At 51.9% G+C, this 26,957-nt stretch overlaps 1 protein-coding gene and 1 non-coding gene across 2 annotated transcripts; one reads left to right on the top strand and one right to left on the bottom strand.

Annotated features, from left to right (window-relative positions):
- The first annotated feature begins 23,108 nt into the window (after window positions 1-23,108).
- On the top strand, window positions 23,109-23,179 carry TRNAG-GCC (transfer RNA glycine (anticodon GCC)). The gene has a single exon. It is a non-coding gene; the product is annotated as a tRNA-Gly (tRNA).
- Window positions 23,180-23,313: 134 nt separating this feature from the next.
- Window positions 23,314-26,357, bottom strand: LOC123060427 (type IV inositol polyphosphate 5-phosphatase 3). The gene is made up of 7 exons (XM_044483145.1): window positions 26,092-26,357; window positions 25,893-25,995; window positions 25,708-25,770; window positions 25,240-25,327; window positions 24,133-25,146; window positions 23,948-24,056; window positions 23,314-23,861 (listed from the first exon to the last, which is right to left on the bottom strand). Exons 1-7 carry the CDS (start codon window positions 26,125-26,127, stop codon window positions 23,511-23,513), a joined length of 1,764 nt encoding a protein of 587 aa, XP_044339080.1. The 5' UTR covers window positions 26,128-26,357; the 3' UTR covers window positions 23,314-23,510.
- Between the last annotated feature and the right edge of the window lie 600 nt (window positions 26,358-26,957).

The following is a 26,957-nucleotide window of genomic DNA, read 5'->3' as shown; positions in this document are numbered from 1 at the left end:
ATCACATCACGCCGGAGTCAGGGCCTTCGCGAGCACAGCATGCTGCCCCCTAATCATGTAGTCCTCCCCGCGAATCGCTACATCCTCTGCATGAGATAGGAGGTGATCGAAGCGTCCATCCTTTGGCTTTGGCTTGGTGGTGCAGTAGGGGCAGTGCCACTTCTTGATCTTGCGGTTGTGGAAGGAAGCAACGCCCTTGGCCTTGATCTTCTCCACCTCCTTGGCTATGAAGAACACGATGTTGCCCTTGTACATATCATCTCCAGAATCATACTGCACACATGAATGAATTGCATTCATACATTATAGATTCATATACACCATGTCAAAGGAACTAAATGAACAATCCAAATTTCAAGTAGGCTTACCTCATATTCTTCATCGTCACTAAACTCTGGACCGTACGGGTCGTACTGAGCCAGCTTCCTGTTTCCCCCTTCCCCCCAACCATCATCCTCCTGAATATACAATTACATCCATCACTAGTAGCCAATTGAAAATTTATATATGCACACATGACACATTGATCATAGGACTAATATACTCCCAATATACTATGATCCTATTTGTGTTTTCCATTGTCATGCACACACATTGAACAACAGAGCTAATATAACTACATATTGTGGAGAAATTTATAAACTAATAAATCAAATAACTTCTTAATCAATGGATTCCATTTGGGCATATGATATTCCAAACCCCAATCTGAGTAGCATTCAAAAACAAATCTAATAGGGACCCAATCTAATAAGCATACATGTCTGTAACATTAAAAACCCCAATCTGTGAGCATTAAAAACAAATCTAATAAGTATACATTTGTGTAGCATTGAATCACATCTAATAAACAGATCTATCTAGCATTTTTGCAATGAATTTATCCAACAAACACTAGTACAAAACCCCCCATCCCCCAATACAGAAAACCCCGACCCATCCATCAAACCAACAACTCTAACCATCTGAACTACCATATGAATCCACAATCTAACGAATGCAACTAACTCTACAAGCTAACATCCTCAAGCAAAACAAGTGCAAATACCTCCTGCAGCGCTGAGGCGGAGCCCGCCACCTCCTTCTCTTCCCTGCACCGCTGTGGACGCCGCCGACATCCGCGGTCACCGCGCCCTGCAGCTCGACCACATCTTCGGCCGCTGCGCAGGCGTCGCCATGAGTTGCGGCCATCTCCGGGCAGATGGAGGCGATGAAGGTGAGGAAGAGGATGCGGTGGGGGGAGCGAGATGGTGCAGTGTAGGAAGTGGAGGAGAGCAAGACGACGCTGGTGGGGGAAAGAAAGACGATGCGGTAGGGAGTGGATTTGGGGGAAACCCTGGGGGGAATGGTAGGGATGATGCGCCGCGAGGTGGTTCCCCCTCATTTATATGATGGGACGTTTCGGGCGTGTCCCATGGACACGTGCTACCCCGCAACCGCGGTCAGTTGCATGCGCCCACGTATATGAATACCATGTACGGTCGGGTAACGGTCAAAGGTCTACTCGGCCCTAGCGGCCCCACTCGCTAGAGTTAACGGTCAAATGCATTGACCCGACGGCAACATCCGTTGTAACATGTTCTGAGGGTTTCGGGCAAGGAAGTAGGAAAAGGTGGGCAAAAATTAACAGAGTAAGGATGAATGAGTACAACTAATGAACTAGGGGCACAGAAATAAAAATCCCTTTGCTTTTTCATCTGTAGGGTTGTGTTGCTGGCATGTCCTACAGAGCGGACGACGTGGTCATGCGTCTTGGTCCTTTGAATCCCATTCTGACAGGCAAAGGTTGGCCAGTCTCAACCTCCTCAGGGTGCGTGTGAGATTTGTGTTTCTGACACCATCTGGCCAAACATGGGGCCTTCTATAGGCCATCTACAGTCTTTTCGTCTATGAGGCAATAATTTGCTACGTAAATCGTGATGTTGACATCTTTTGGTCATCAACGACTTTTCAACTGCTACATGTAAAAACTTCTGAATTTAAGCGAGTTCTAAGACTGATGCCTAGAAGCGATAGCGAGCTTGCTCACGTCACACCGCTGGTGAATGTGGAAGGAAGAAGATTTCGGCACCCAAGAACTTGAATCTATTTTTCATTTTTATAAGGATATTTTTGCAAAGGTTCATTTTACATAATATACGAACATCCGCCTTATTAGGAAAAAGTAGCCATTTTACTTATGTTGTGTTGAGGAACATATACACTAGAAAAAACGGCAACGCATTGTAGTTGTGTAGGAGCACTCGTTGCAACCATGAGTTATGGGTTCAGGACTTCGAAGATAGTGGCGGCTACTCACGACGAGCAAATTAGCTATGCAAAGTCGCGGAAATTCGCAGGTACAAGCAAGGTACAAAGGCACGCACGAGCCCAGCTGCGCAGTTGCCCGATTGCCCCGCGATTCGTAATGTCGTTGGGTCCTGCACGAGAGCACAATAAGTTTGAAGTTTTAGTTTCTGAAACATACAATTTTGTCAGTCGCGGGTTTTGCAACCTATGAGTGTGTCGGTCGCTCTTACCAAATTTTGAAAGTTAAAACTTAAAACTTAATGTCTTGTCGGCCACAACTTGTGAAACGAAAGATTTTGTCAGTCACATATTCAAAATGAATCTCATTTGAAAGCCCTTTTCACCAAAAAGACGAATATGCAAACGTAATTTAATTTGGACTCTTCATTCAGAAGATATGAAAATTAAAAATCGGAAGCAAAAAATAAAAAGGGGATTGCGTGCCCGCGCACCTACGTGCTACAAACCGTCTTCCTAGAAAGTCGGCTAGGGAACACAAGCCAGGAGAATTATTATTTTTTTGAAACGGAGGCAAAAGCTTTGCCTCATCCATTAAATAAGAGAGAAAAGAGTTTGTTACACGCCACCGAAATACACCACATGCGGATTACTCGCGTGCGATAAAAGACCCTAATTTCTTAGCTCCGGCGATGACCCAAAGGTTTGCCTCGGTAGAGATGGACGAAAGCAAGATTGGCGATGGGGCACTCTTATGCTTAAAAACTCTTGCATTCCGCTCGTTCCAAATTGTCCATGAGACTAGCATGGCGATGGAGGCCTTGGCTTGACGATCTGGCATTCCTTCGACGCAAGTGCTTGCCCACCAGTGTTGAACGGTTTCAAACAAGGGCCAAGCGGAAGTGTCGAGCCCGAGCATGGGGAATTTCCCAATGACCAGAGACCAAAGGCGCCGGGTGTAGCGGCACTTATAGAAGAGATGGGGCCCACACTCTTGCACTCTCTTGCAGAGAGGGCAAACATCACAATTTGGCCATCCTCGCTTTGCCAATCTATCCGCCGTCCAGATTCTATGTTGAAGAGCTAGCCAAGCAAAAAAATTTACTTTTGGAGGCGCCCAAACCTTCCAAACCATCCTGTCCATGGGCGACAAGACCATCCCTAGAAATTGCGCTCTGTATGCGGAAGTCGCCGAGTACTTTCCATTGCTCGTATGCTTCCAAATGATTTCATCCTCGGTGAGCTCGTCAAGATGGACCTCATTAAGAAGCATCCAAAGAGTGAAGAACTGTGTGATGTGCTCGGCGGTTACGTTGGTGGGGGTTTTGATCTTGAGGATCCACGCGTTGTGCTTGAGGGCCTCCCTGACCTTCCAACTTTTTCTCTTGGAGGCTTTGAAGATGAGAGGGGCAATGTCTTTTGGCGAACGCCCAAGAAGCCAAGGAGAGTCCCAAAAGGGTGTCATCGCTCCGTTACCAACGGTGATGGTGGTTGAGGCATAGAAAAAGTTGAGGTCCTCCGCATCACATGGGTTTCCCATCCCCACCCACATCTTGTTGGGCTCTTTCCATTCGTACCACGGCCATCGTAACCGGAGAGCCCTCGTAAACTTGGAGGTGTTCAGGACCCCAAGCCTCCGTACGAAAGAGGCCGACAAACTGTCTCCCAGTTCACTTTGCATTTGGCCCCCGATGTCTTTTCTGAGCCGGACCATAGGAAGGCTCGTTCAAGCTTGTTGACGTTGTGGAGGATGGTTGGCGGTATGACCAAAGGGGTGGCGGGGTAGACCACTTGGGAAGTGATCACGGACTTGACTAGGGTCGTTCACCCGATGGTGGTGATGTTTCGGCCATCATACGTTGGCAACTTGCTTGCCACTTTATCCACGAGGAATTGGAAGTCCTCTAATTTCAGCTTCCACACGGAGAGGGGGAGACCCAAGTATCGCAAAGGAAAAGACGCCCGCGCAGCCGGCAAGCTTTGAGTTAGGGAATCCAAATCGAGGTGGTTGAAACGAATGGGCACCACCGAGCTCTTTTGGAAGTTGGTGCAAAGACCTATGACATCCCCAAATCCCCTCAAAATGCTAGCAAAGTTGTCAACATCCTGCTTGATCGGTGCCAGGAAGATGGCCGCGTCGTCCGCATAGAGAGAGGTCCTCATCATGGCCCTCCTTCCCCGGATTTTATGGAGGAGCCCCTGCTTTGTTGCCACATCAAGGATTTTTTGTAGTGGGTCGATGGCGATGACAAAGAGAAGCGGGGAAATAGGGTCTCCCTGCCGAAGCCCCTTCCCATGCTTTATTGGACAGCCGGCAATACCATTCAGGATGATCCTCGAGGATGAAGAGCTAAGGAGGGCCGCGATCCAATCCCTGAATTTACTTGGGAATCCTCGCCGCTGGAGGAGATCAAGCAAGTACTCCCACTTCACGGAGTCAAAGGCCTTGCGGATGTCGAGCTTGAAGAGGAGGGATGGGGTCTTCCTCTTGTGTAGGCATCAGGCAAGGTTGCAGACATGCAAGTAATTGTCGTGAATGCTTCTTGTTTTGATGAAGGCGCTTTGGGCATTAGAGACGAGATTTTTCATGAGTGGGCCTAGTCTCATGGATAGCACCTTCGGAATAATCTTTGCGATCGCGTGGATGAGGCTGATGGGTCTATAGTCGGCGATCCCCTCCGCCCCTTCCTTCTTGGGCAAGAGCACCACATTTGCGGAGTTGAGCCACTGGAGGTTTGAGGTGTGTAGGCAGTCAAAATGTGTGATCACCCTCATGATATCAGGCTTAATGATGTCCCAACACCTCTTAAAGAAGAGGCCCGTGAACCCATCTCGCCCCGGCGCCTTGTCACTTGGCATGTCGTTGATCGCATCCAGGACCTCACTCTCGGCCATTGGGGAGCCAAGGTCATGCAAGTCAAGAGGCTCCAAATTTAGCTCATCCCAATTGAAATCTTTGTGGCATCGGGGGCCTCTCTTCATGACATTGGAAAAATGGTCATGGATTATCTTTTCCTTGGCGTCGTGCTCGGTGACCCAACCATGCTCATTTTTTATTCTATGGATATGATTTTTTCTCCGCCTTGCATTGACTCGGCGATGGAAGAATTTTGTATTAGCATCCCCATCTCTAAGGTTGGCAATTCTCGCACATTGCTTCTTGCGTGATCTTTCGAGCGCCGCCAAGGCGATGACCCTTCTCTTGAGCCTGGCCCAGAGCTCAATTTCTTCGGTGGAGAGGAGCCTATCCTCTTGGGCGATGTCGAGGCGAAATATCACCAAGAGCGCGGCCTGGTGGTGAATTTTAGCCTTGGAGAAAAGACCTCTACTCCATTCAGAGAGGCGGAGAGCTGTCTTCTTGAGCTTGTGGTAAAGAATGAGGTATGGCTCAGTGTGGTCAACCATCTCGTTCCACGCCTTTTGAACCACCTCGTTGAATCCGGGCATGGATGCCTAGAAGTTTTCAAATTTAAAAACTCGAGGCCTTCTTGGTCCCTTGTCATCAGCAAGAAGAAGCGGACAATGGTCGGAGAGAGAGGAGGAAAGCACATTAAGGACATGAGTGTTGAAAGTTGTGTCCCACTCGGCGTTGCAGAAAAAAGAGTCAAGCTTGCATAAGGTTGGATTTGCCCTCTCATTGCTCCAAGTGAATCTCCGGTTTTGAAGGTGGATCTCTTTGAGTTCACAATTGTGGAGCGTTGCCCTGAAACGGTTGATCCTGCCGCGGTTCACATTTCTCTTATTTTTATCTCGCGCCCTATAAATTTGGTTGAAGTCGCCTGAGGCAAGCCAGGCCACCCCGGTCGGTGGTTTCTCTGCCAGCAGCTCGGCAAAGAAAGCATCTTTGCAAGAGGAGTCTGAGGGACCGTAGACGGAGGTGATCTTGAAGAGCATGTCGGCCCCTCGCACCCTGACCATGGCGGAAAGGCAAAACGCCGTGGTGTTGATGCAGGAAACATCCACAAGGAGGTCATCCCAAAGCATCATGATGCCACCCCTAGTGCCAGTTGCAGGCCTTTGCGCGAAGCTACGCAACCTATGTCCCCCCAGGAAGGCTGCCAAGAACTGGTCAACATTGTCGAGCTTAGTCTCTTGGAGGCACACGACATGGCACGACGACGAGGTGATCGTGGCGCTGACCGTGGCACGCCGATCTGGGCAGTTCAGACCCCTTATGTTCCAACTCAGGAAATTAATCGGTTGTTCTAACATATTGAAACGTAGGGCACCTTGTAGTCTGACTTCATGGTGGAAGCAGAGCAAGCAGTCACACACACAGCAAAAACATGCAGTCTGGGGACAACTGGGAGAAGCATCTGCTGCAAACGCAGCTCTTGCATAGATTGGATACATGGCCAGAGGCCAACACAATTACTCCATGCACGTACCGCATCCTGGCACATGGAATAAACACCTAACAGGGCACTCCAGGCCCGTTGATCACCCTTACACACTGACCAAAAAGCTACCAGTACATGGAATTGTGCTAACATATGGAAACTGGGACCCCAGGTGCACAGCAAACATGATGTTCTCAGTTGGCCGCCTGCTGGCCCGCGGCGCCGTCGCTGTTCGTCTCCAGATCAAGAGCACCTTACCCTCCATGCGCAATGAGAGCATCCTCAACACCCGTAGCGCTGTTGTTGTCGAGCTTAAACAGCCCTCGCAAAGCCACGATCAAGTCCGGCGACAGCTGCTCCTTGAAACGCTCCGCAAACGCGTCCAGAGCAGCGGCAGTGACGTCCTCACCGTCCTTGACGATGCCCAAAGAGCAGCACACCAGCAGCTCAGCCGCTTTTGCCGCCGGAGGCGCCTTGGGGCGGCCAGCAGCCCGCGGCTTGGTGATGGAGAACCCGCCACCGGTCTTGGATATGGCGATCCCAGCCAGAGTCTTCCGACGAGTCGTCAGCGCCCTCGCAGGTGTTGGAGCAGGGGAGGGCAGGATGGCGCCCTGGTGTTCTTCAAAGAGCGGCGCCAGGTGCTGCAAGCCGACCGCACCACCAACCGAGGCATCCCCCCTGCGGAGCCTCACCGGCGATGGCGTGCGCCGCAGCGGCCCGCTGCAAATCAGGGGAGGCGTTGGGGAGGCCTCGAATCCTGGAGGCCTTGCAGGTGAGAGCAGCGGTTCCTGGAGCGTGACCGGCGAGCATAGGCGAAGCAGCGTCTCACTTGGGAGGGCTTGAGCGAGCAGAGAAGGGCGGTCATCGCTTCTCCTGGAGCGTGGCGATGGCGGGAGGACGGTTGTGGGCGACATAGGTGGGGAGGCCGGCGGCGTGAGGTCTTCCTGGGAGCGGCAGTGTGCCGTGCGTGGAGAGCGCTGACGCACCGGGCTACGGCCGCGCCAAACAGCAGCCAGAGGAGTGGCCATCACAGGCAACGACTCGAGGGCGCGGTGCGCCTCACCGCTGGCAGAGCCGGAGCCCTGGAGCACCGCAGGGTTCCCAGCATCCACGTCAGGGCACAGAAGCTCCGCGGTGCGCCCATCATCCACTCTAGGGCCGGCAGAGCGGTGACGACCACCATCACCGCGGCGCCCATCACGCCCGCTGACACAGTGGTTGTCCCGCGAGGCATCCCTAGGTTGGCGCGACAGGCTGCGCCGAATACGGTCGCCCCATCCCTCGCGCGAGCGCGAGTCGTTGCGGCCGCGACCGGGGTCATCGTCGCGGTCTCTCCTGTGGTGGTCGACTGGACTAGTGATGCGCTCGTATAGGTCACGAGCCTGGCGCTCGCCGTCGATGACGCCCTTCTGGTAGTTGTATCCCTTGGAGACGATCCTGGGCCCTTGCGTGGGATCTTCATGGATGGACAGGTGAATGATCACCCGCCGCTCGAGGCCGTGCCGCCCGAAGATCGGTTGCCCCCCCGCCCGCGCTAGCAGGGTCACCCAATTCACGCGCGGGACGTTGGCCGACGACGCCGTCCAGGCCCACACCCCCCGCACCTCGGTGTCAGTCTTGAGCTTAGAGGCAGTCTCGATGTAGTCGATGGAGCACCCCGGTCCGATGGCCTGTGCGACGGCGAAATCGTCCCACGCCTGCAGCGGGAGCCCGTCCAGGCAGAGGCGGACGTGGTGAACGAGGTCCACATTCTTGGAGTGAGCTTCAAGCCGCCAAGCCCGCATCTGCAGCCTGGTGTCCCGGAACGGAATGTCCCGGCGTCCGGCTGCGTCCGCGCAGTGATGCTGGTGGAAGAAACGCACCTGGAAGGCCTCCGGGAAGTGCTTGACGACGCACACGTCATCCGCCAGCATGCCCATCTCCAGGACGATGGCGGCGGCTATGTCTTGTGTGGTGGCCTTGAGGTCGCGGTCGAGCCAGGCCACGACGGCGTTCGAGCCGAGGAGCGCCGCCTCCTGGTGCATGGCCGGCGTGGCGTGGATCACGGTGAACACCTCAGCCGGCCGCTGCGAGTGGTCGCTGGTCCAAGCCATGGCGCGGGGGACCCCTTGAGGGCGAAGCGAAGCCGCAGAGATCGCCGGCGCCGGAGCCGGCCGAGCGGGGGAGGGACGGCTGGGGCGCACAAGGGAGGCGCCGGGGCGGAGGTGTGGGGCAGGCTTGTTGGAGCAGCGCCTTGCTCTGTGGCCGGGCTGGAAGCAGCGACGACAGGTGATCTGGTTGCAGCACGCGGCTTGACGATGGTGAGGGGATAAGCAGCGAAAGCAGAGCCCTTTAATCCAGTCCGGGACAGGCAGGCGCGGCTTCAATGGCGCTGCAGGAAAAGCCGGCCAGCGCGGCCGACGGGACGCGACGGTGACCCAGCCGCCCATCGCCTCGAGCCCCGCGGAAGCCACCCGCGATGAATGCACACCCGCCCGCGATGAATGAGCACCCAGGGCGTGCGCGCCGTTGCCACGGACCCGGTCTGCCCAGCTGTCGGAGTTACTGCGCTCCCCCCGCCCGGGAGCGGCGACATTGAAGGCAGGCGCGTGGCCAGCAGCTGGGAGGCGAGACGCGGCATGGAGCAGCTCAGGGGGGGTCTCAGGCACGCAGGACACGTCCCGCGGGTCGCACGGCGGCCCACCCGGCGGCGGGGGCAGAGGAGTGACCAGCAGCCGATCCAGATCCAGATGAGACGAAGAACGGCCGCGGCGTCCAGCAGGTGGAGGGGATGGAAAAGCCCACAGCAGCGAGGGCACAGCGAGGCCAGCAAGGTGGCGCCCGGGAGGGCATGGGTGGGTGGCCGATGGCGCCGGAGCGGCGACCGCCGGGGAGGGCTGGTGGACTACTGGGACGGGGGAAGGGGGGTCGCGAGAGCTCATGCCGAACCCCGAGTCCTGGGTTATACAAGCCAGGATAATAACTTACACTTAGAGCAATGCAACATGATTGACATGTTGGTCCGATCAACATACAATCGCCAATATGACGATTTTGGCCGAAAAGACCACTCTAACAGAGTCGACATCCGGACCCAAATTGCCATGATTTATGGAGCATGCTCCATATATGGCCGAAGAGAATCAACTAGAGGCCTCGATATGGAGAGCGCATCATCGGCAAACCGCTCCCACGGGAGGGAAGTTTCAGCTCCCTACTAGCCCCTGCCAAGTTTCCAGCCGCTCGCAGCTATAAATAGCCCCACTTCCCTTCTGGCCATTCACAGCATTCACTTCCCTTCTAGTTGCCCATAGCCTCAACTATCATCGCGACGTACTGGGTGTTATTCTCGCAGGAAGAGAAGTGCTGACAAAAATATGCTAGCCATTTGTGGAGACACATAAGGATTCACAACGATTCATATGCCAAAATTTCAGATTTTTTTTAATTTCTTGATATTTTTCTGAACGAAATGCTCGTATGAGGGTGCGGAGCACCTGAGAGCTCCAAAGCCTCGTCCTTCACGGAAAATACATAGGAGCTCTTGGGTACTCCACACCCCTATACAAAAATTAATCGTAAAAAATACCAAAAAATCAAAAAAAATCTGAATTTTGGGGATACCAAACCTGGGTCCTCGATCTACTCCCGTGTGAAATACTGTCCGAACAAAAATCCATCTAAACAGTGTTTTTCTATACATAAGAATTTTTTGTCTTTTTTGCCACAGATACGTTTCCTGGTGTTTTTTCACGAAATTTCACACGGGAAAAGTTCGAATACCCAGATTTCATATCCCAAAATTTCAGATTTTTTTTAATTTGCTTGGTATTTTTTTTGAACGAAATGCTTGTTAGTGTAATTAGTCGGTCACGGGGTGGTAGTAGCATCTGGTGGCCACTGGCGGGTCGCTGGGGCGAACGGCGGGCAATCATGTCACCCGTGCGCCGTTGGACAAGTGCATGGCAACAATCCACGGACTGCCGGCCGGACACCCAGGATATGTGTTAGGAGTAAGAGTGGGGGATTTATGTATTTGATCGGTAGCAATCTCCTAGAGTACAATCAGCAACAATTACAAAAATTTCGATCGAGCTGGGGTTCATACAGAGAAAGGGGAACAAGGAAAAGCCATGCCGCCGCCGTTGATCCACTGGATGCCTGGCTGTAGCGTGAGCGAGTGGTTAAGTAGGTGGCTGCCTGGGTCGGCCCAGCTTACACCCACTCGGGCCCAACTACCCTTCGGTTGGCCTGGCGAGCCCGCACCGGCCTGGGAGGCGGGGGCGAGCGCTGGCCGTCACTGCCCTATAGGCCAGGGGTGCTGACATCCCCCCTTTCTTGTGTCGAGGCTTGCCCCCAAGCCTCAGCCGCTGGGAACCGAGCTTGGAGCACTGCACGGTCCTCCCATGAATCAGGCACCGCGGCTGGGTTGGACCAACGAATGAGGACTTGCTCCACCATGGCCCCCCGGCGACTTCGCCAGCGCTGCTTGAGCATCTTCACAGGTACAGCAGGAATATCAGAATGAACCGGAAGATCTGCAGAAACCTCCATACCTGGGACAAGAGCCTTTCGGAGTTGTGATACATGAAAGACCGGGTGCACTTGTGCATCCTCCGGCAACAGCAGCTTGTAGGCAACATCATTCACTCGAGCGACGATCTTGTAAGGGCCGAAAAACCGGAATGAGAGCTTGTGACATGCTCGCGGGGCGACGAAGGTCTGGATGTACGGTTGTAGCTTCAAGTAGACCAGATTTCCCACTTCAAACACCCGGAACGAACGCTTCTTGTTAGCTTGCTGCTTCATAACTTGCCGAGCTCGGTTCAGATGCTGCTGTAGTAGGTCTTGCACCACTGCTCGTTCATCCAACCAAGAGCGCAGTGCTGGCACCGAACAAGCGCTCGTTGCCATGATTCCCCACTGCCGTGGTTCATGCCCGTACATCGCTCGGAAAGGAGACATGCCAATGGAAGAGTGATAAGAAGAATTGTACCAGAATTGGGCAAGAGGAATCCAGAAACTCCAGTGACGGGGGCAGGCCTGGGTGAAGCACTGAAGAAATGTTTCCAGGCATTGGTTAACACGCTCGGTTTGCCCATCAGTCTGCGGATGATTGGTTGAACTCATTCGAAGGCCAGTGCCAGCATACTTCAATAGCTCCTGCCAGAAGTGGCTGGTAAACACCGGGTCACGGTCCGAGATGATTGAGCCGGGAAACCCATGTAGCCTGTATACTTGATTCATGTAGAGGAGGGCGACTTCTGAAGCTGTATATGGGTGAGCCAACGGAAGGAAGTGGGCAAATTTTGTCAGTTTGTCGACAATGACCAAGATGCAATTCACTCCTCCAGACGATGGCAGTCCGTCGACAAAATCCATACTGATCATTTCCCAGGATTCCTTAGGTACTGGCAAAGGTTCGAGCAGCCCTGGATAAGCGGCACGATCTGGTTTCACCTGTTGACAGGTTGGACAGCACTTGACATAGTGTTGTATGTGAGTCTTCATCTTGGGCTAGGCAAACAGTCGACGCACCCGACGCCAAGTGACTGGAAATCCAGAATGGCCACCGATCGGTGTGTCATGGAACGCGGCAATAACCTGCTGCTGCATAGCAGTCGCGCCACCGAGCCAAATTCGCCCTCTGAACCGAAGGATGCCTTGTTCCAAGGAAAATCGCCCCTTAGGATCTGCCCTAATAGCGAGCTGCTCGAGCAGCTTTTGTGCATGTGGATTAGCATTATAGCTGCTAATGATATCCTCCACCCAACTAGGGGTGCAAGACAAGATCGTATGCAGTTGGTCAGTGTGCGTGGCTCGCGACAAGGCATCGGCTCCTCCATTTTCTGCACCTTTCTTGTATCTGATTGTGTAACGGAGCCCCAAGAGCTTAGTAAAAGTTTTCTGCTGCCAGGGGGTGGTCAATCTTTGCTCCTCAAGATGAGTTAGACTCCGCTGGTTCATTTGAATCACAAACTCGTTATGCTGGAGATAAGGGCGCCACTGGTCCACTGCCACGACCACCGCCAGGTATTCTTTTTCATAAGTGGATAGTCCCTGGTACTTGGGACACAATGCCTTGCTCATATACGCGATCGGATGACCTTGTTGCTGCAGAATTGCCCCGACACCTAGATCACAAGCATATGTCTCGACAATGAAAGGCTGAGAAAAGTTGGGCATGGTAAGCATCGGTGCTGTGACAAGCCCTTGCTTAAGGAGCTGGAAGGATTCTTCTGTTTCCTGGGTCCATACAAATGGGACTCCTTTCTTGAGCAGATTAAACAAAGGCCGTGCTATGATTCCAAAATGACGCACAAAACGGCGATAATAACCAGCAAGCCCAAGGAACCGGCGTACTTCCTTAGTATCTGATGGTGTGGGCCATTGAGACACTGCTGCAACCTTGCTGGGGTCCGTGGCAACTCCTTCCGAACTGATAATGTGCCCGAGATACGACAGACGCTGCTGGCCAAAACAACACTTGGAGGGTTTAAGTGTCCACTGATCGCATCGCAGCAGCTGAAGAACTTGCGCCAGATGAGATTTATGATCCTCCAGAGTGCGACTGAAGACTAAAATATCATCAAAGAAGAGGAGCACGAATTTGCGGAGCGCCGGATGTAAAGTATCAATCATCGCACCATTGAAAGTGGATGGTCCTCCTGCTAAGCCCATAGAAAGCACCAAGAACTCAAAATGCCCCGAGTGAGTTTGGAAAGCCGTTTTATACTCATCACCTTCAGTAATCCTAATCTGATAGTAACCCGCCCGGAGATCCAGCTTCGAGAACCATACTGCACCGTGGAGTTCATCGAGCAACTCTTCAATAACTGGGACTGGGAACTTGGGCACAGTGGTCATCGCATTGAGTTGACGATAGTCAATACAGAGGCGCCACGTTCCATCCTTCTTCTTCACCAAAATAACCGGCGATGCGAATGGACTGGCACTTCGCCTGATGATCCCCTGCCTGAGTAGGTCGGCCACCTGCTTCTTTATTTCTGTCTTATGCTCAGGCTTGTGCCGGTATGGACGAATATTCACCGGTTGTGCCCCTGGCATCAAAGGTATATGATGATCACAACCGCTCTTTTGGGGAAGCCCTTCTGGTTCTCCGAAAACGTCCTGATATTGATCAAGTACAACCTGAATGCATTCCGAAGTGACATCTTGCTCTTCACCGTCCCCCAAAGCAACTTGGTACAACCTCACCATGTGTGAAACTGCCCCCTGACGACAGAGACTGTCTAACTGCAGAATGTTGATGACAGGGCATGAGGAGGTTGAAGGATGGCCGTGAATATGCACCACCCCGGAAGGTGATGGAATCGCGATATGTTTGCCTTTCCAGTCAACTGTCATGGGGCTGTTTTGCTCCAACCAATCCATTCCGAGGATCGCATCATAAGTACCAAGTGAGAGGACTTTCATGTCAGTCACAAATTCATGCCCCTGAGAAACCCACTTGCACTGCGGAATGGATGCACTGCATTGTAGCTCCCCCCCCCCAGCCAGCAACCTTGACCCGACCTGGGCGAGCCAAAGGAACAACCCCTTCCAACTTAGAAGCCAGCCGAGCGTCAACAAAGGATGTGGAACTGCCCGAATCCACCAACATGAGGATTTCGTGGCCTTGGAGCCACGCATGAACTTGAAAAGCGCGCGAAGAAGTGTCGCCTGTCAGAGCATGCTTGGAAATGGCCATCACCATCTCCGGTGGTGGTGACTGCTTGTTGACGCTGACAGAGTCGATGCCGAACAGTTCCAGGAGCTCCTCGACCACATGAAGTTGTACAGTGGTGGGGAAAGTGTGATCCTGCCCGCACCGCTCGCCGCACTTGAAGCAGAGTCCGCGCGCGCGACCGTATTCACGGAGCACCTTGACCTTGGAACCATCTGCTCGTGCGCCGTCGAGCCCTCGACGATCCGTAGCTGCGAGCGCCGCTGGCGTCGGTGTCGTGCGTGGCAGAGGGAGCGGCAGGGGAAGCGCCCCGCCTGGACGCGGCCCCGTGTCCACCGCACGCGGTGGTGGCATCGGTGGCGCCACAGAATAGGAGCAGCCAACGACCTCCTCCTGGAGCAAGGCGAGCGAGCACGCCATATCCAGATCAGGCGGTCGCTGCACCAAAACCACCGCACGAATATCCGCTCGGAGTCCCTCGACAAAACTAGTCATGTAAAAGTAAGGATGAGTGTTGTTGGCATAAGAAACCAAGTGATTCATAATTGATTCAAAACGCTCAATGTATTCAGCAACTGAAGAGGTCTGGCGGATTGTATAGAACTGCCTAATCAGGTTCTGATGTCTATCCCGACCGAATCATGTACAGAGCAATGCAGCAAATGATTCCTAATCGAAGGTAGAGAACTTGTTCTGAACTGATTGCAACCAAATGGATGCAGTACCAGAAAAATTGAGTGCAGCCATGGGCACCCAAAACGCAGAATGAATGCCAAACATGTTGAAGTATTGTTCGCATAGCGTTTTCCACAACTTTGGGTTTTCGCCGGTGAACTGTGGAAATACTACAGAAGGGTGGGCTTGTCCCAAACCAGCGAGCAATTGACTTGCGTGCAAAAAGGGAGAAGCGATAGGGCCGGGCGACTGAAGGGAATACTGACCAGTGCCCGGGAGGGGCGCTGGTGGGGTGGCCAGCACCGGCTCCCGGTGAAGGAATGTGTCGCCGTGGTCCGCTGACCCGTGTGGTTGTGAGATTGCCGCAGTTCCCGTACCCAGCTTGGGATCGGGGGCGTTGATCTCCTTGGCCGCCACACCAGGCGCTGCCGCCGCAGGCAGCCGCCCTTGTTGCAGATCCGCCACCGCATCGGCAAGGAGGTCGACGCGGCGCTCCAGATCGGGTCGCCAGGCCGTCAGATTGTCCAGCTTGGCGGTATGCGTGTGGATTGCCGCCGTGTTGCTGCGCAACTCTAGGTGAAACTCATCCATGGAGGTCGTGATCTTCTCCATGTACTCCTTCATGGTCGGATCCATGGCCTCGATTTGGAACCGCGCTTGGCGAAGACAGCGAGTCTCGATGAATTGCGCCAGATTGCGTGAGGGAAGAGGTGGTGGATGTCTCTGATACCAGATGTTAGGAGCAAGAGTGGGGGATTTATGTATTTTACCGGTAGCAATATCTCAGAGTACAATCAGCAACGATTGCAAGAATCTCGATCGAGCTGGGGTTCATACAGAGAAAGGGGAACAAGGAAAAGCCATGCCGCCGTCGTTGATCCACTGGATGCCTGGCTGTAGCGTGAGCGAGTGGTTAAGTAGGTGGCTGCCTGGGTCGGCCCAGCTTACACCCACTCGGGCCCAACTACCCTTCGGTTGGCCTGGCGAGCCCGCACCGGCCTGAGAGGCGGGGGAGAGCGCTAGTCGTCACTGCCCTGTAGGCCAGGGGTGCTGACAACATGGCAGGCATCATCAGATGCACGCCCCCTTGCCACCAATTTGGGATCTTCAAGGTCATGGTAGATTCACAATACATATCGTAATAAAATGCCTAGGTTCAGTTTGGTAAGAAACGGGAAATCCCTGGCAGCAACTGGTCATGGCAAGCGTTAGCATTTGCAAGGTATCGGAAGCTTCTTCTCCCCATAGCTTGAGCTGATCTCAGATAGTGTCGTCGACACTACAGTAGTAGGAGTATGATTATTTCCAGAGCATCGTTCGGTGGACTGCCATATGTATGGCAATCTATAGAGATGCTATAAGGGGCTGTTTGATCGCAACCCTCAGCTGCCGATCAAAAAATTGGGTCGTTGACCAGGCTTGGCACCCTATTTGAATTGGCATCAATTTTTTGGCGCGCCCAACCCACCCCAACTTCTTCAGTTCACTTCGACGCAAAAATCGTTGGCAAAACTGAGGCGGCCAGATCCCGCGCTAAATATTTGGCTCGACAAGATTGGCAGGGCCGACACTGGCAAGAACCAAACAGCCCCTAAGCTCCCTTGATTTGAAGTGTCCTGATGCTTCGGGGTGGGGTCATTCGACCCCTTCTATAATGGTGTGTGTTGTTTAGTTTTATTTCTCTTTCTTTTCTTTTTTACACATTTTAATTCATGAGTACTTATTAATTTTTGTGAACATGAAAAACATAAAGAATCACATTTTTTAGATTCATTAATATTTATTAAATTTGTGGATATTTTTCAAGTTTGTGAATATTTTTTAAATATGATAACTTATTTAATTTGCCTACATTTTGTGAAATTCGTGAATATATTTAAAATACATGATTATTTCATAATTTCATAATTTTTAAATTTTGCAATTTTCTTAGAAATCCTTGAACATCTTTTAATTCAACTAACTTTTTCAGAAAAAAGATAGCCTCTTTTTCTGAGTTAGCGCTGGGCCAAGGGGATAAAACTAAATGAACAAGAGGAGCAAGGAGCCAAACTGAGCGAACAAAAGCTTTGTAGACCGCCCCATGTTAGCGTTGCAACAACAGTTCACATTTTAGCGTTAAACAGAAGCTCATCATAGGCCCAAACAAATCATCATCGGCTGACACCATGTGTAAAGACACCCCAACCACGCACTAACTCCACTATCCTGTTGGAACAAAATATTGTCTTTGCTATGTCAGTATTTTGTCTACCAAAGGGAGTGTGTAAAGATATTATGGATGTAATTGCTCAATATTGGTGGGGAGATGATGAAGAAAACAACAAAATGCATTGGTTCTCCTGATGGAAGCTATGTATACCAAAGTGTGATGGTGGCTTGGGTTTTCGGGATTTACACTCTTTTAACTTGGCACTGCTTGCGAAGCAGTGCTGGAGGTTGCTCACAAATCAGGAGTCCTTTTGTGCTCGCATTTTGAAGGCAAAATATTACCCACATACAGATCTGCTCCATGCTGGACCAAAAAATGGGTCTTCATTCACATGGCAGAGTTTGATAGCGGGTTTGACTACCTTTAAAAGGGGATATATTTGGCGAATTGGTTCAGGAGAAGATGTTAACATATGGAATGATCCATGGATCCCTTCCAGCCTGGACAGGAAAGTGATAACACCTCGGGGGCATATCCTAATTTCGAGAGTGGTGGAGCTTATTGATCCAGTTACTGCTCAGTGGGATGAACAACTAATGTGTGACATCTTTTACCCTGTTGATGCAATGAGAATTCTGCAGATACCACTAAACTTCCAAGCTTTTGATGATTTCATTGCATGGCACCTAACAAAGCATGGAAGATTTTCGGTGAAGAGTGCTTATCATGAACAATGGTCACACAAATACAGGGGTCAATATCCTTCAAATTCAGCGTCCACCAGTAATTTGCAAGTAGCAATTTGGAAGAAGCTTTGGGAGTTACAAGTGCCACGGAAGATTCAGATTTTTTGTTGGCGGGCATTGCGGGGAATTATCCCGTTGAAATCCATCCTTGCTAATAAGCATATACCAGTTGATGGCGCATGCCCAGTGTGTCACAAGGGACCCGAAGATATGAGGCATATGTTGTTTCAATGTGACTTGGCAAAGAAACTATGGGCTGGTTTGGGCCTGTCAGATCGGATCGACTTTGCAGTACAAGTGGATAGATCAGGCTTCGCCATTTTAGAGTTTCTATTGCTGGAGCCGGAGGAACCTTTGGTGATCATGCCAAGCTTAAAGGAAAAGGAGGTGATTGCGGCTGGATGCTGGTACCTCTGGTGGCTCCGTCGGCGACACACCCACCATGAATCAGTCCCTCCTTACTTAAGATGGCATATTTCCATCCTAGCTGTGGTGAAAAATTACATGAATACAGTGACAAAGAAGAGAGAACCAGTGGAACAAAAGTGAAAAAACCGGAGGCATGGTTTATAAAACTTAATGTAGATGCTTCATTCTACGCTGATGAGGGGGCGGGCTCTATTGCAGGTATACTGCGTGATGAGAAAGGAAGTTTTATTGCAGGGTTTTGCAAATTCATACCATTGGCAGCGGACGTTGTTACGATCGAAGCAATGGCAATGCGAGATGGATTAGGTTTGGTGAACTCCATGGGTTTCAACAGAGTAGAAGCGGAGTCGGACTCATTGAGCATTATCAATTGTTGCCGAGGACAAGACCAATGGTGGGACGCAGCTGCAGCCATTTTTGCTAAGTGCATAGATTCGGCTACTTCTATAGGAAAGGTCATCTTTACTCATTGTTTTCGTGAAGCGAATTCAGTTGCTCATGAGCTAGCAAAGTTTAGTTTTTGTAATAAGCTTTATAACAATTGGACTAACGAATTTCCTGAGTTCTTAGTTAGCTAATTGGTAAACGATGTAACTATTATTTGACGTTAATAAAGCTAGCCATGATGGTCTTTCACCAAAAAAAATATTGTCTCCAACTGCAACCGAACGCGATATACAAACGAAAAAACACCCCGATAACATAACTAAAACATAAACCCAACACAGATAAAATCAAAACAAAACAACCGATCACAATAATCTATTAGATTTTTCTTGCGCGAGAGTAATCTACTCCCTTCGTTCCAAAATAAGTGCCTCAATTTTGTAAACTTTAGTACAAAATTGTACTAAGTTTGAGACACTTATTTTGGAACGGAGGGAGCATTAGATACTATAAAAGAGTTTATTTTTGCAGGAAAGATATAAAAGTGTTAATCTAGCGAGCGAATAACGGCGTGGCTAAGAGAATATCTAGCGGACCCCGTAAAAGGCCTCGACCTGCAAAATAACTGTCGATATACGGGTCGGCGTGGAAAAATCTGCCCGAGCAGACCCCGCAAACGCGCCCGACCTGTAAAAAATTTTGTGGGGCGCGGCAAAAGTTTACCCTCAACCTTTAGATTCACAGGGTGGGAGGCCGACCCGAGCTCGCCTCTATCCGCGGTGAGATTTGGCGCGAGGGAAATTTCCGCGCGGCCGTTCCTGCTCCCCCCTCCCCTCCTCGGCCGCCACTGCGAGCTTCGACCCATCTTCCCCGCCATACTTGGACCTGATGGAAGGCTCCCAGCAGTCCCCCATCACCGTGGAGGTTGCGTAGGTGCAATCCCCTCCGGCGGATCTCGTCGCCGGCCATGTCTCCCCCGCCGTCGCCCAAGGCCCCAACGTGCCTGCCCGCAAACGGCAGGGCAACGTTGTCGTGCAGGGCGGCAATCTGGCTGGCCACGCCGGAAAGGCACGTGCGTCGGGTGCCGCAGCGGAAGAAAATTGCTACGAGAAGCACGGCGCCTTCGTCCACCCCCCCCCCCAGCGAGATGTTCCCCGACGATGCCGTTCAATAGCGCTTCTTCCACCGCAAGCGAGGTGTTCGATGAAATGGCCGGAAGGTTAGCATCTTCGATCTCTTGTTCTTGCTTCGGTTTTCGGCATTGTGGTTGTTCTTGACTTGATGCCGCTCAATGTAGCGGTGGTTCGAACAATGCCACAGCTGAGTTCGTGAACTTGTTGGACACTAACGCCGTCGACATCGATAGGGCCCGTTCGCTGATTTCGATTATAATGAAACGGAGGGTGGCATGGATGATCATGGTGGTGAAGATGAAGTGGAGGAGGTAGATGAGGGGGCGTATGAGGAAGCGCAAGCAAAAAAAGCATGAGGTCGAAGAACTACACAATCTTGGAAGATCAAATCTTGATCAAGGCTTGGAGTGTGGTCTCTCTCGATGCTTGCACGGGTACATCTCAAACCTCTAAAAGAGCAAAGAATCAAAGATCAATACTTCCGCATGATGGCCAAGCATCCCAATAGGACACCACAGACATTTCGGTCGCTCCAAGGGCGTTGGGACGTGATCAAGCCGATTTGCAACCGTTGGGCAGCTTGCTTGGAACAAGTACGCAATGCATCTCCAAGTAGAACCGTGGAATCCGACTATGTGAGTTCATTTTCACGTTCCAAGTTGTGCACATCATTTTTGCATCACATGAAATGATTGCATCATTTGACTTTGTTTAAATTGTGTAGGACAAAATTGCTCAACAAAAATACAAAGACATGGAAGCTTCCGAAGGCAAAAAATTTAAGCTAGAGCATTGTTGGGATATGCTCAAAGAGTGCGAGAAGTGGAAGTTGATTGACAAGGAATCCCCGCCGAAAAGAGATGCACTGACGAACATGGATGAAGATGAGGATGATGACGACCCAAGAAACTTGAAAGATGGTGAAAAGAAGACAAAGGAGAAGATCAAGAGGGAACACGAAGCATCGAACTTGCGGGACAAGATAGATGCCATGGTCCATTCAAATGAGTTGATGTTAGCAAAGACATTGGATACAAAGTAAGAGTTGGCCGAGAGAAGGGCACGGGAGAAGCAAGAGAAGTGGCAATTGCTCAAGGACGAGGGGTTGCGCAAGGCGGCCATTGAGGAGAGAAGGGCACGTGCCGCTGAGAACAAAGCCATGTCCATGCTTCTTGCCGGAGAGAATAGGATCATGACAATGAACTGCAAATGACATGGACAACATCGCCAAAGAGTGGCATGGCATGGCAAGGAGGGACATCTTGAAGAGGAGGATGCTTGCGTCGGCTGGTGCGTGTTACAGTGCGAGCGATGTTTGATCATCGGGATTTGGAACCAATATCGCCGACGCGTTCAGTGCGCCCACCGGTGATTTCGGCGCCGGAGTTGGATCAAGTGCCGGCGATGGATTCGAGGGCGGCAATGACCTCGATGGAGGTGGTGCGGAGTGAAGAGCGACAAGATGATCAAAACGTGGTCGTCACTTTTGCAAGTCCATTTGCGTTTGTCCTACAAACCTATGCTTTTATTTGCGCGTGAACTATGTTTTATCGTTTGAATTTGAACTCATTTGTCGGAATTGCTGTCAAATTCACTTATTGAGGGCTTTCGGTTTGCGGGTCGACGGGCGGTGCCCGAGCAGACCCTGGCTAGCCGACCCATAAAAGAGCATCTTCGGTGAATATTCTTTTATATGGGTCCATTTGTGGGATCTGACTCTGCGGCCGCCTGCATCGACCCGTAAAGGCGTTTTTCCGGAATTGTAAACGTCTTTTGCGGGTCGGTGTTATGCGGAGTCTGCTAGGGATGCTCTAAGGGCGCGTTGACGTCTAGTATTAATGTAAGGGCATGTACAAAGATGCTATCTTAGAAATGCCACGTAGGATAAATGATGAGGTGGAGGAGAGATAACTTATAAGAAAAGACATGTTTTCTCTTATTTAAGATAAGACAAGAGATGATCTCTTAGCACAATTTGTCTCACCATGTTTTAAGGAATTACTGGTTATTGAAGATAAGGCTAAGATATAACCCATTGTAGATATATTTTTTTGTCATCTCTAAATTGTATGCAAGACTTAAGAAAAGACTGTCTTATTAACCATTATACATGCCCTAACGAAGGTTACGCATTTCGTCTTTTTTTTTTGCATCTATTTGGTTCGATATTATTTTTTACAAGAAAAGAGCGAACCAGTAGTACGCGTTCAACTGTACTGTGACACGATCAACACGGTGGTCGTGTCACGTGGTTGCATCACATCGCGTCCTCTTGTGAGTCTTGTGTGCGCACGCCGCCGTTGCTTTCGCAAGAGGACTCATGAGCAACGACCAGGACCCGTCTTCACAAAAAAAAGAAAAAAAAACATGACCCATGCAGTTCTTAAGCAGGGCAGACCAAAGGCCTCTTTTGGTTACCTTGCAGCTTAATTCTGTTTCGTTCTCTGGTTGTACATGGACCAAGGTTTTTTGGTCAGAACTGAAGCATTTCCTTTCGGTCAGAATTCCTATTCTTCATCCAGACTCTTGGGCTAGATATTGTTGACAACAAGAAAGTTTTAGAATCACTTGCTGCCATTATCTTAGCTGGGTGCTGGACTGTCTGGATAGAACGGAACAATAGGAGACATGGAGAACGATGTCGTTCCATTCAGTCTTTTGTCGAATGGGAAATTGATACTATTCATGATCTTGCTACACTGGAAGAAGTGAGAATCCCCGAATGCTGAGAGAGAATACAAGCTGGTTACCGGCAGAGGAAACCTTTATCAAGGTGAATATTGATGCCAGCTATTCAGGAAACTTGGCTCATGGGGACACGTGAGTAGTGATTCGAAACCACAATGGTGAGTTAATCCGAGCTCAGGCTATATGGTACCAGTACGCGCAAAATGCAAGGTTCATGAAAGCCTTGGCGATCCGGGATGGTATCCGTTTAGCAATGGATTTTGGCTTCCGCAAGATTATCATCGAGAGTGATGCGTAGGAGGTTGTTCAGATGATCAATATTGCAAAATTTAAGAGGGTGGATATTGCTTCCATTTGTTATGATGTCCAGGAGGTGAGCTCCTGTTTTGATTCCTTCGTTCTCGTGCATGTAAACCGGGAAGCAAACATTCTGCCCATAGATGCGCCAGGCAGGCTAGCGAGGATCGTAGAAGATGTTTATGGGTTAATTGTGTACCCTCTTCTATTCTACGCTGTATTCAACCTCTATGTAATTCTCCCTTTTAAGCAGTAAAGCTTGTGTTTTGTAAACAGAAAAAACTGTTCCGTTCTCTGTTTAGAAGACAAAAGAAATAATCACATGTTCCTTTTCTACTAACAACATAAGCACCAGTGGTCTAGTGGTAGAATAGTACCCTGCCACGGTACAGACCCGGGTTTGATTCCCGGCTGGTGCATTTTTGTTGTTTTTGTTTTTGTTGTTGTTGTTTTTCGTCTCATTCTTTGTGTTTTTTATGCTTCTGTGCCACTGCGTGTGATTCAAACAGCATACTGACAGCCTGACAGGGGAGAAAGGTTACTAACTCAAAGGTGAAGAGGGAAAAAATCCTATAAATTCATTGCCAGTAACACCGTCACAGATGTTTCGTCAGAGCGCAGCATCACCCACACGACACCACCCCGTCCAAGATTTGTCAGCCGCAGCTGAAAGCTATCTGCTGTATCCAAATGCTTCAGCCGGTGCATGTCAAGTGTTCGGCACCGCCGGCGAGATGCCCCTCGGCCAGCTCAAAACTCGAGGTCCGGCACGACCACGTCCCCGCTATCCACCTCGGCGTCCGTGAGCGTGAGAGCCCGCTGCAGCTTCCTGCCGCAGAACACCTCGACCTCCGCCGCGTACGTCGCCGTCACCGGCTTGTGGTCCGACAGCGTCAGCTCCGACCTGCCGTACCCCAGCAGCCTCACCCCCTTCCCGAACGACAGCACCCGGTCGCACCACGCCGGCGTCCTCCTCCCGCCCTTCTGGTCGTCGCCGATGTACTTGCCCGTCCCGACCTCGTACTTGTACGTCGGCGCGAACTCCAGCACCCCCTCGCTCCACCCCTCGAACGCCCGCCCCTTCCTCAGCTCCCGCTTCAGCTGATCATCACATTCACAACAAACGGAGCATCAGCAACATGGTTCAGAGTTCCATGGCGGAGGTGATGATGAGCGAGACTGCGTACCTGATCTTTTTCGGCTAGCTGAGGCCAGTCCATGGCGGCGATCAGGCTGTGGGTTCTGTCGTACGGCACGTCGATCCGGTAGTTCAGATCGCCCAGCCAGAAAATCCTCCTGCGGAAGAACATCTCTGTCAGATCACCGGAGTGATGCATTGGTGGATGCAATTCAGTGGTGCATGATCACTGACTCGTGGTCGTAGATGTCTCTGGGCAGCTCGAGGCCGCCGGGGCCGGCGAAGCGGGTCCGCCGGTGGATCTCCTGCACGTCGGCGTTCCGCTTGAGGAGGTTGCCGGGCCGCTCGCCGGCGGACAGGTGGGTGCACACGAAGCAGAACATGGTCTGGTAGATGGACATGCTCGCCGACACCGACCCCTTGTTGCCGATGTAGCCCATGGCGCCCACGCCCACGGTGGACACCTTGATGTTCTGGACGCACCTCCGCAGGCCGCGTCGCACCCAGATGGTCAGGAACACGCCCACCATCTGCTTGCTTACGATCCTCACGAACGGCGACCTGCCGCCGCCCTTCTTCTTCCCATGACCACGCGCGGCCTCGCCGTCGAGGTCGAGGTCCAGGTCAGGGACCATGGCCGGGCAGTCGTCGGCGGCGACCCTGGACTTCACGAACGACCTGTGCGCGCCGAACGATCTCGGCGACTTGAACGACGCCGATGACAAGGACGCGGTGGCCATCAGGTCCAGCGGCTGCTCCGGCCAGGCGAGCCCGATCCTGTCCGTCTTGCTCATCGTCTTCAGGAGCGCCCTCTGCTGCGCCCTTGGCTGCTCGTCCTCTAGGTCCTCCATGGCCCCGAGCATCCTGGGGGTGGCGGCCACGTACTCCTCGGGGTACACCGGGAAGCTGAAGGGTGCGTCGTCGTCGGTGTCGGTGTCGGTGCCGCCGGGGAACAGCTCGTCGGAGCCGTCGCGGGTCGGGGTGGCCGGGTGGCTGCGGTACCTGTACTTGGGCCTCGAGCAGGACGGCTGGGTCCGCGTGAGCGTGTCACGTATCAGCGCCTCCCACGCCAGCGCCGGCCGGACGTCCTCGGCGCCGAGCACGTTGCCGGCGTTGAGCGGCACCACCTCCTGGAACCCGAGCACGTACATGTCGGCCTGCTCGCCGCCGGTGGTGCCGAGCCACTCGGCGATGTCGAGGCCTTCCGGCGGCTCTATGCCGGCGGCGTTGTACGTGCCAATGCAGATCCTGCAGCACGAACCCATCAGCATCACCACGCCAAGAACCGCGAGAAAACGGAAAATGCGCCGCGATCGTGCCGAAAATACACTTGGACTGTACCTGAGCTCCTTGGTGCTGATGTACTGCGCGCGCATCGTCTCCGAGTTCCGCCGCCGCAGCTTGTACGGCGCGGCGTCCAGGCTCTCCTCTGCAGATCGTGCAACAAAAACAGGGTGGCTCATGAGGAATCACTCTGAATTTTGCTTCCGATTGGTACTTACTAGCAGTTCAGAATGCAAATTTTGGCAGTGGTAACAGGTGTTCGACGGGCAGAAGCAACGGCGATCATTGTGAAAATGCGCAAAATCGGCAAGAAGTCCTCCACCAAAATCAAGTACTGGCAATGATCTACTTTTGACGGCGGGAATGTGGTATCAGCTATGCTTTCCCCAAAAGGGCTGAACAGTCCGAAGCCGCACTTTTCCCCGTCTTCAGTATCGGATAAGAACACCTCATGGATCCGCGGAAGCGCACAGCCAACTTTCCAAACATGAGAACGAGGTGAAACCGAGATGTAAAAGAGCTCACCGGCGATGTCCACGCCTCCGGCCTCGCGCTCCGCCTCGGCGCCGTCGCAGCCGCAGCTCTCCTCTGCACGAGACGGACAGCAGGCAAATAAGGTGAGAAGGGGAGGAAGGAAGGAGGCTGCGATCCCCGGCGACCGAGATTCGAATCACAGAGCCCGAAATGAGGAGCCTCGGCCTGCTGCGTACCTTGCTCCCCGTCGTCGTCGCCGTCGTCCTCGTCGGCGTTGAACTTGGCGTCCTTGCTCCTGAGGTTGAGCCATTTCTTGAGCACCACCTTGGGCCAGAACACCTGCATCGCCCCAGCCCACAACACACCAAATCAATCACCAAGAACACAACATACACTCGATCGATCGACGGGCCCTGAGCGGCGCCCCTGCCCTACCTGGTCTCCCGGCGTCCTCTGATTCTGGGACACCATCTTTCCCTCTCTCCCTTTCTCTCCGATGCCAAAACTCCAGGACAATTCCTAGAGGAATCTACACACTTCTTCTTCTCCCCTGTGCTCTTCAGAGCTCCGAGCGCCAACTGAATCTGAAAGCCGCCTGCGCTGTGCTGCGGTGTGGTGGTGCGGGCGCCCGTGAGCTTGCGACAACGATTCTCGCTCAGACGGGACAAGGGCACATGGTGGTGGTTCGCGCGCTAGGCCGAGCCGAGTAGACAGCAGGTGGCGCCAAGCTAGCGGTGGATATATATAGGGGAGATGGGCCACGCGTGTGTACTTGTTTTCCTTTCGGCGACACGGCCATTACTGCGCACTCACGCTGACGCCTGCCTAATTAGCCCAACCTGTTCACATTTGATCCATCATCACGGAGACGCCATGACCTGCTTGAAATAAAATGATTATCTTTACCGGAAAGGAACCTCCCATTAATATAACCTATTCATTTTTGGAGTGGTGTTTCATGGTTATTATCCTGTTCATTTTGTGGCTGGGAGCTGGGCGTCTGATAGTGCAGAATAAGGCCGAGCAGACGACCTCAGCTGATCAGAATGGGATTAAGAATGATGCGGCGATGTCGAATCTCTCGGCCGTTACGTGTTTGTTGACTCACTGACACGCGTTGTGCCTGCGATTTTCCTGCTTTCTTGTTCCTCTTCCGAAGATCGGAGAAGATGATTGTGTACTTCTTGTTGGTTGCCACCAGACCACAATCTATGCCACATGATGAAGGGAATCGAGTAGGTCGTCTCCTGATCACTTTGAACCCAACCGAATCACGGAGCATAACCCACCCGATATATCCT

The sequence above is a fragment of the Triticum aestivum genome, chromosome 3A, assembly GCF_018294505.1.
Source record: "Triticum aestivum cultivar Chinese Spring chromosome 3A, IWGSC CS RefSeq v2.1, whole genome shotgun sequence".
Lineage (NCBI taxonomy): Eukaryota > Viridiplantae > Streptophyta > Magnoliopsida > Poales > Poaceae > Triticum > Triticum aestivum.
The sequence above is the reverse complement of the archived record's forward strand: the minus strand, read 5'-3'. Positions and strand labels throughout refer to the sequence as shown.

What these genes read in the sequence shown, in the direction of transcription:
- LOC123060427 (XM_044483145.1), bottom strand. Translation starts at nt 26,127, where the DNA reads ATGGTGTCCCAGAATCAGAGGACGCCGGGAGACCAG. An exon ending in CGACGACGACGGGGAGCAAG is followed by an intron (nt 25,771 to 25,892) that starts GTACGCAGCAGG and finishes CGTCTCGTGCAG; the next exon opens with AGGAGAGCTGCGGCTGCGAC. An exon ending in AGCTAGCCGAAAAAGATCAG is followed by an intron (nt 23,862 to 23,947) that starts GTACGCAGTCTC and finishes TGTGATGATCAG; the next exon opens with CTGAAGCGGGAGCTGAGGAA.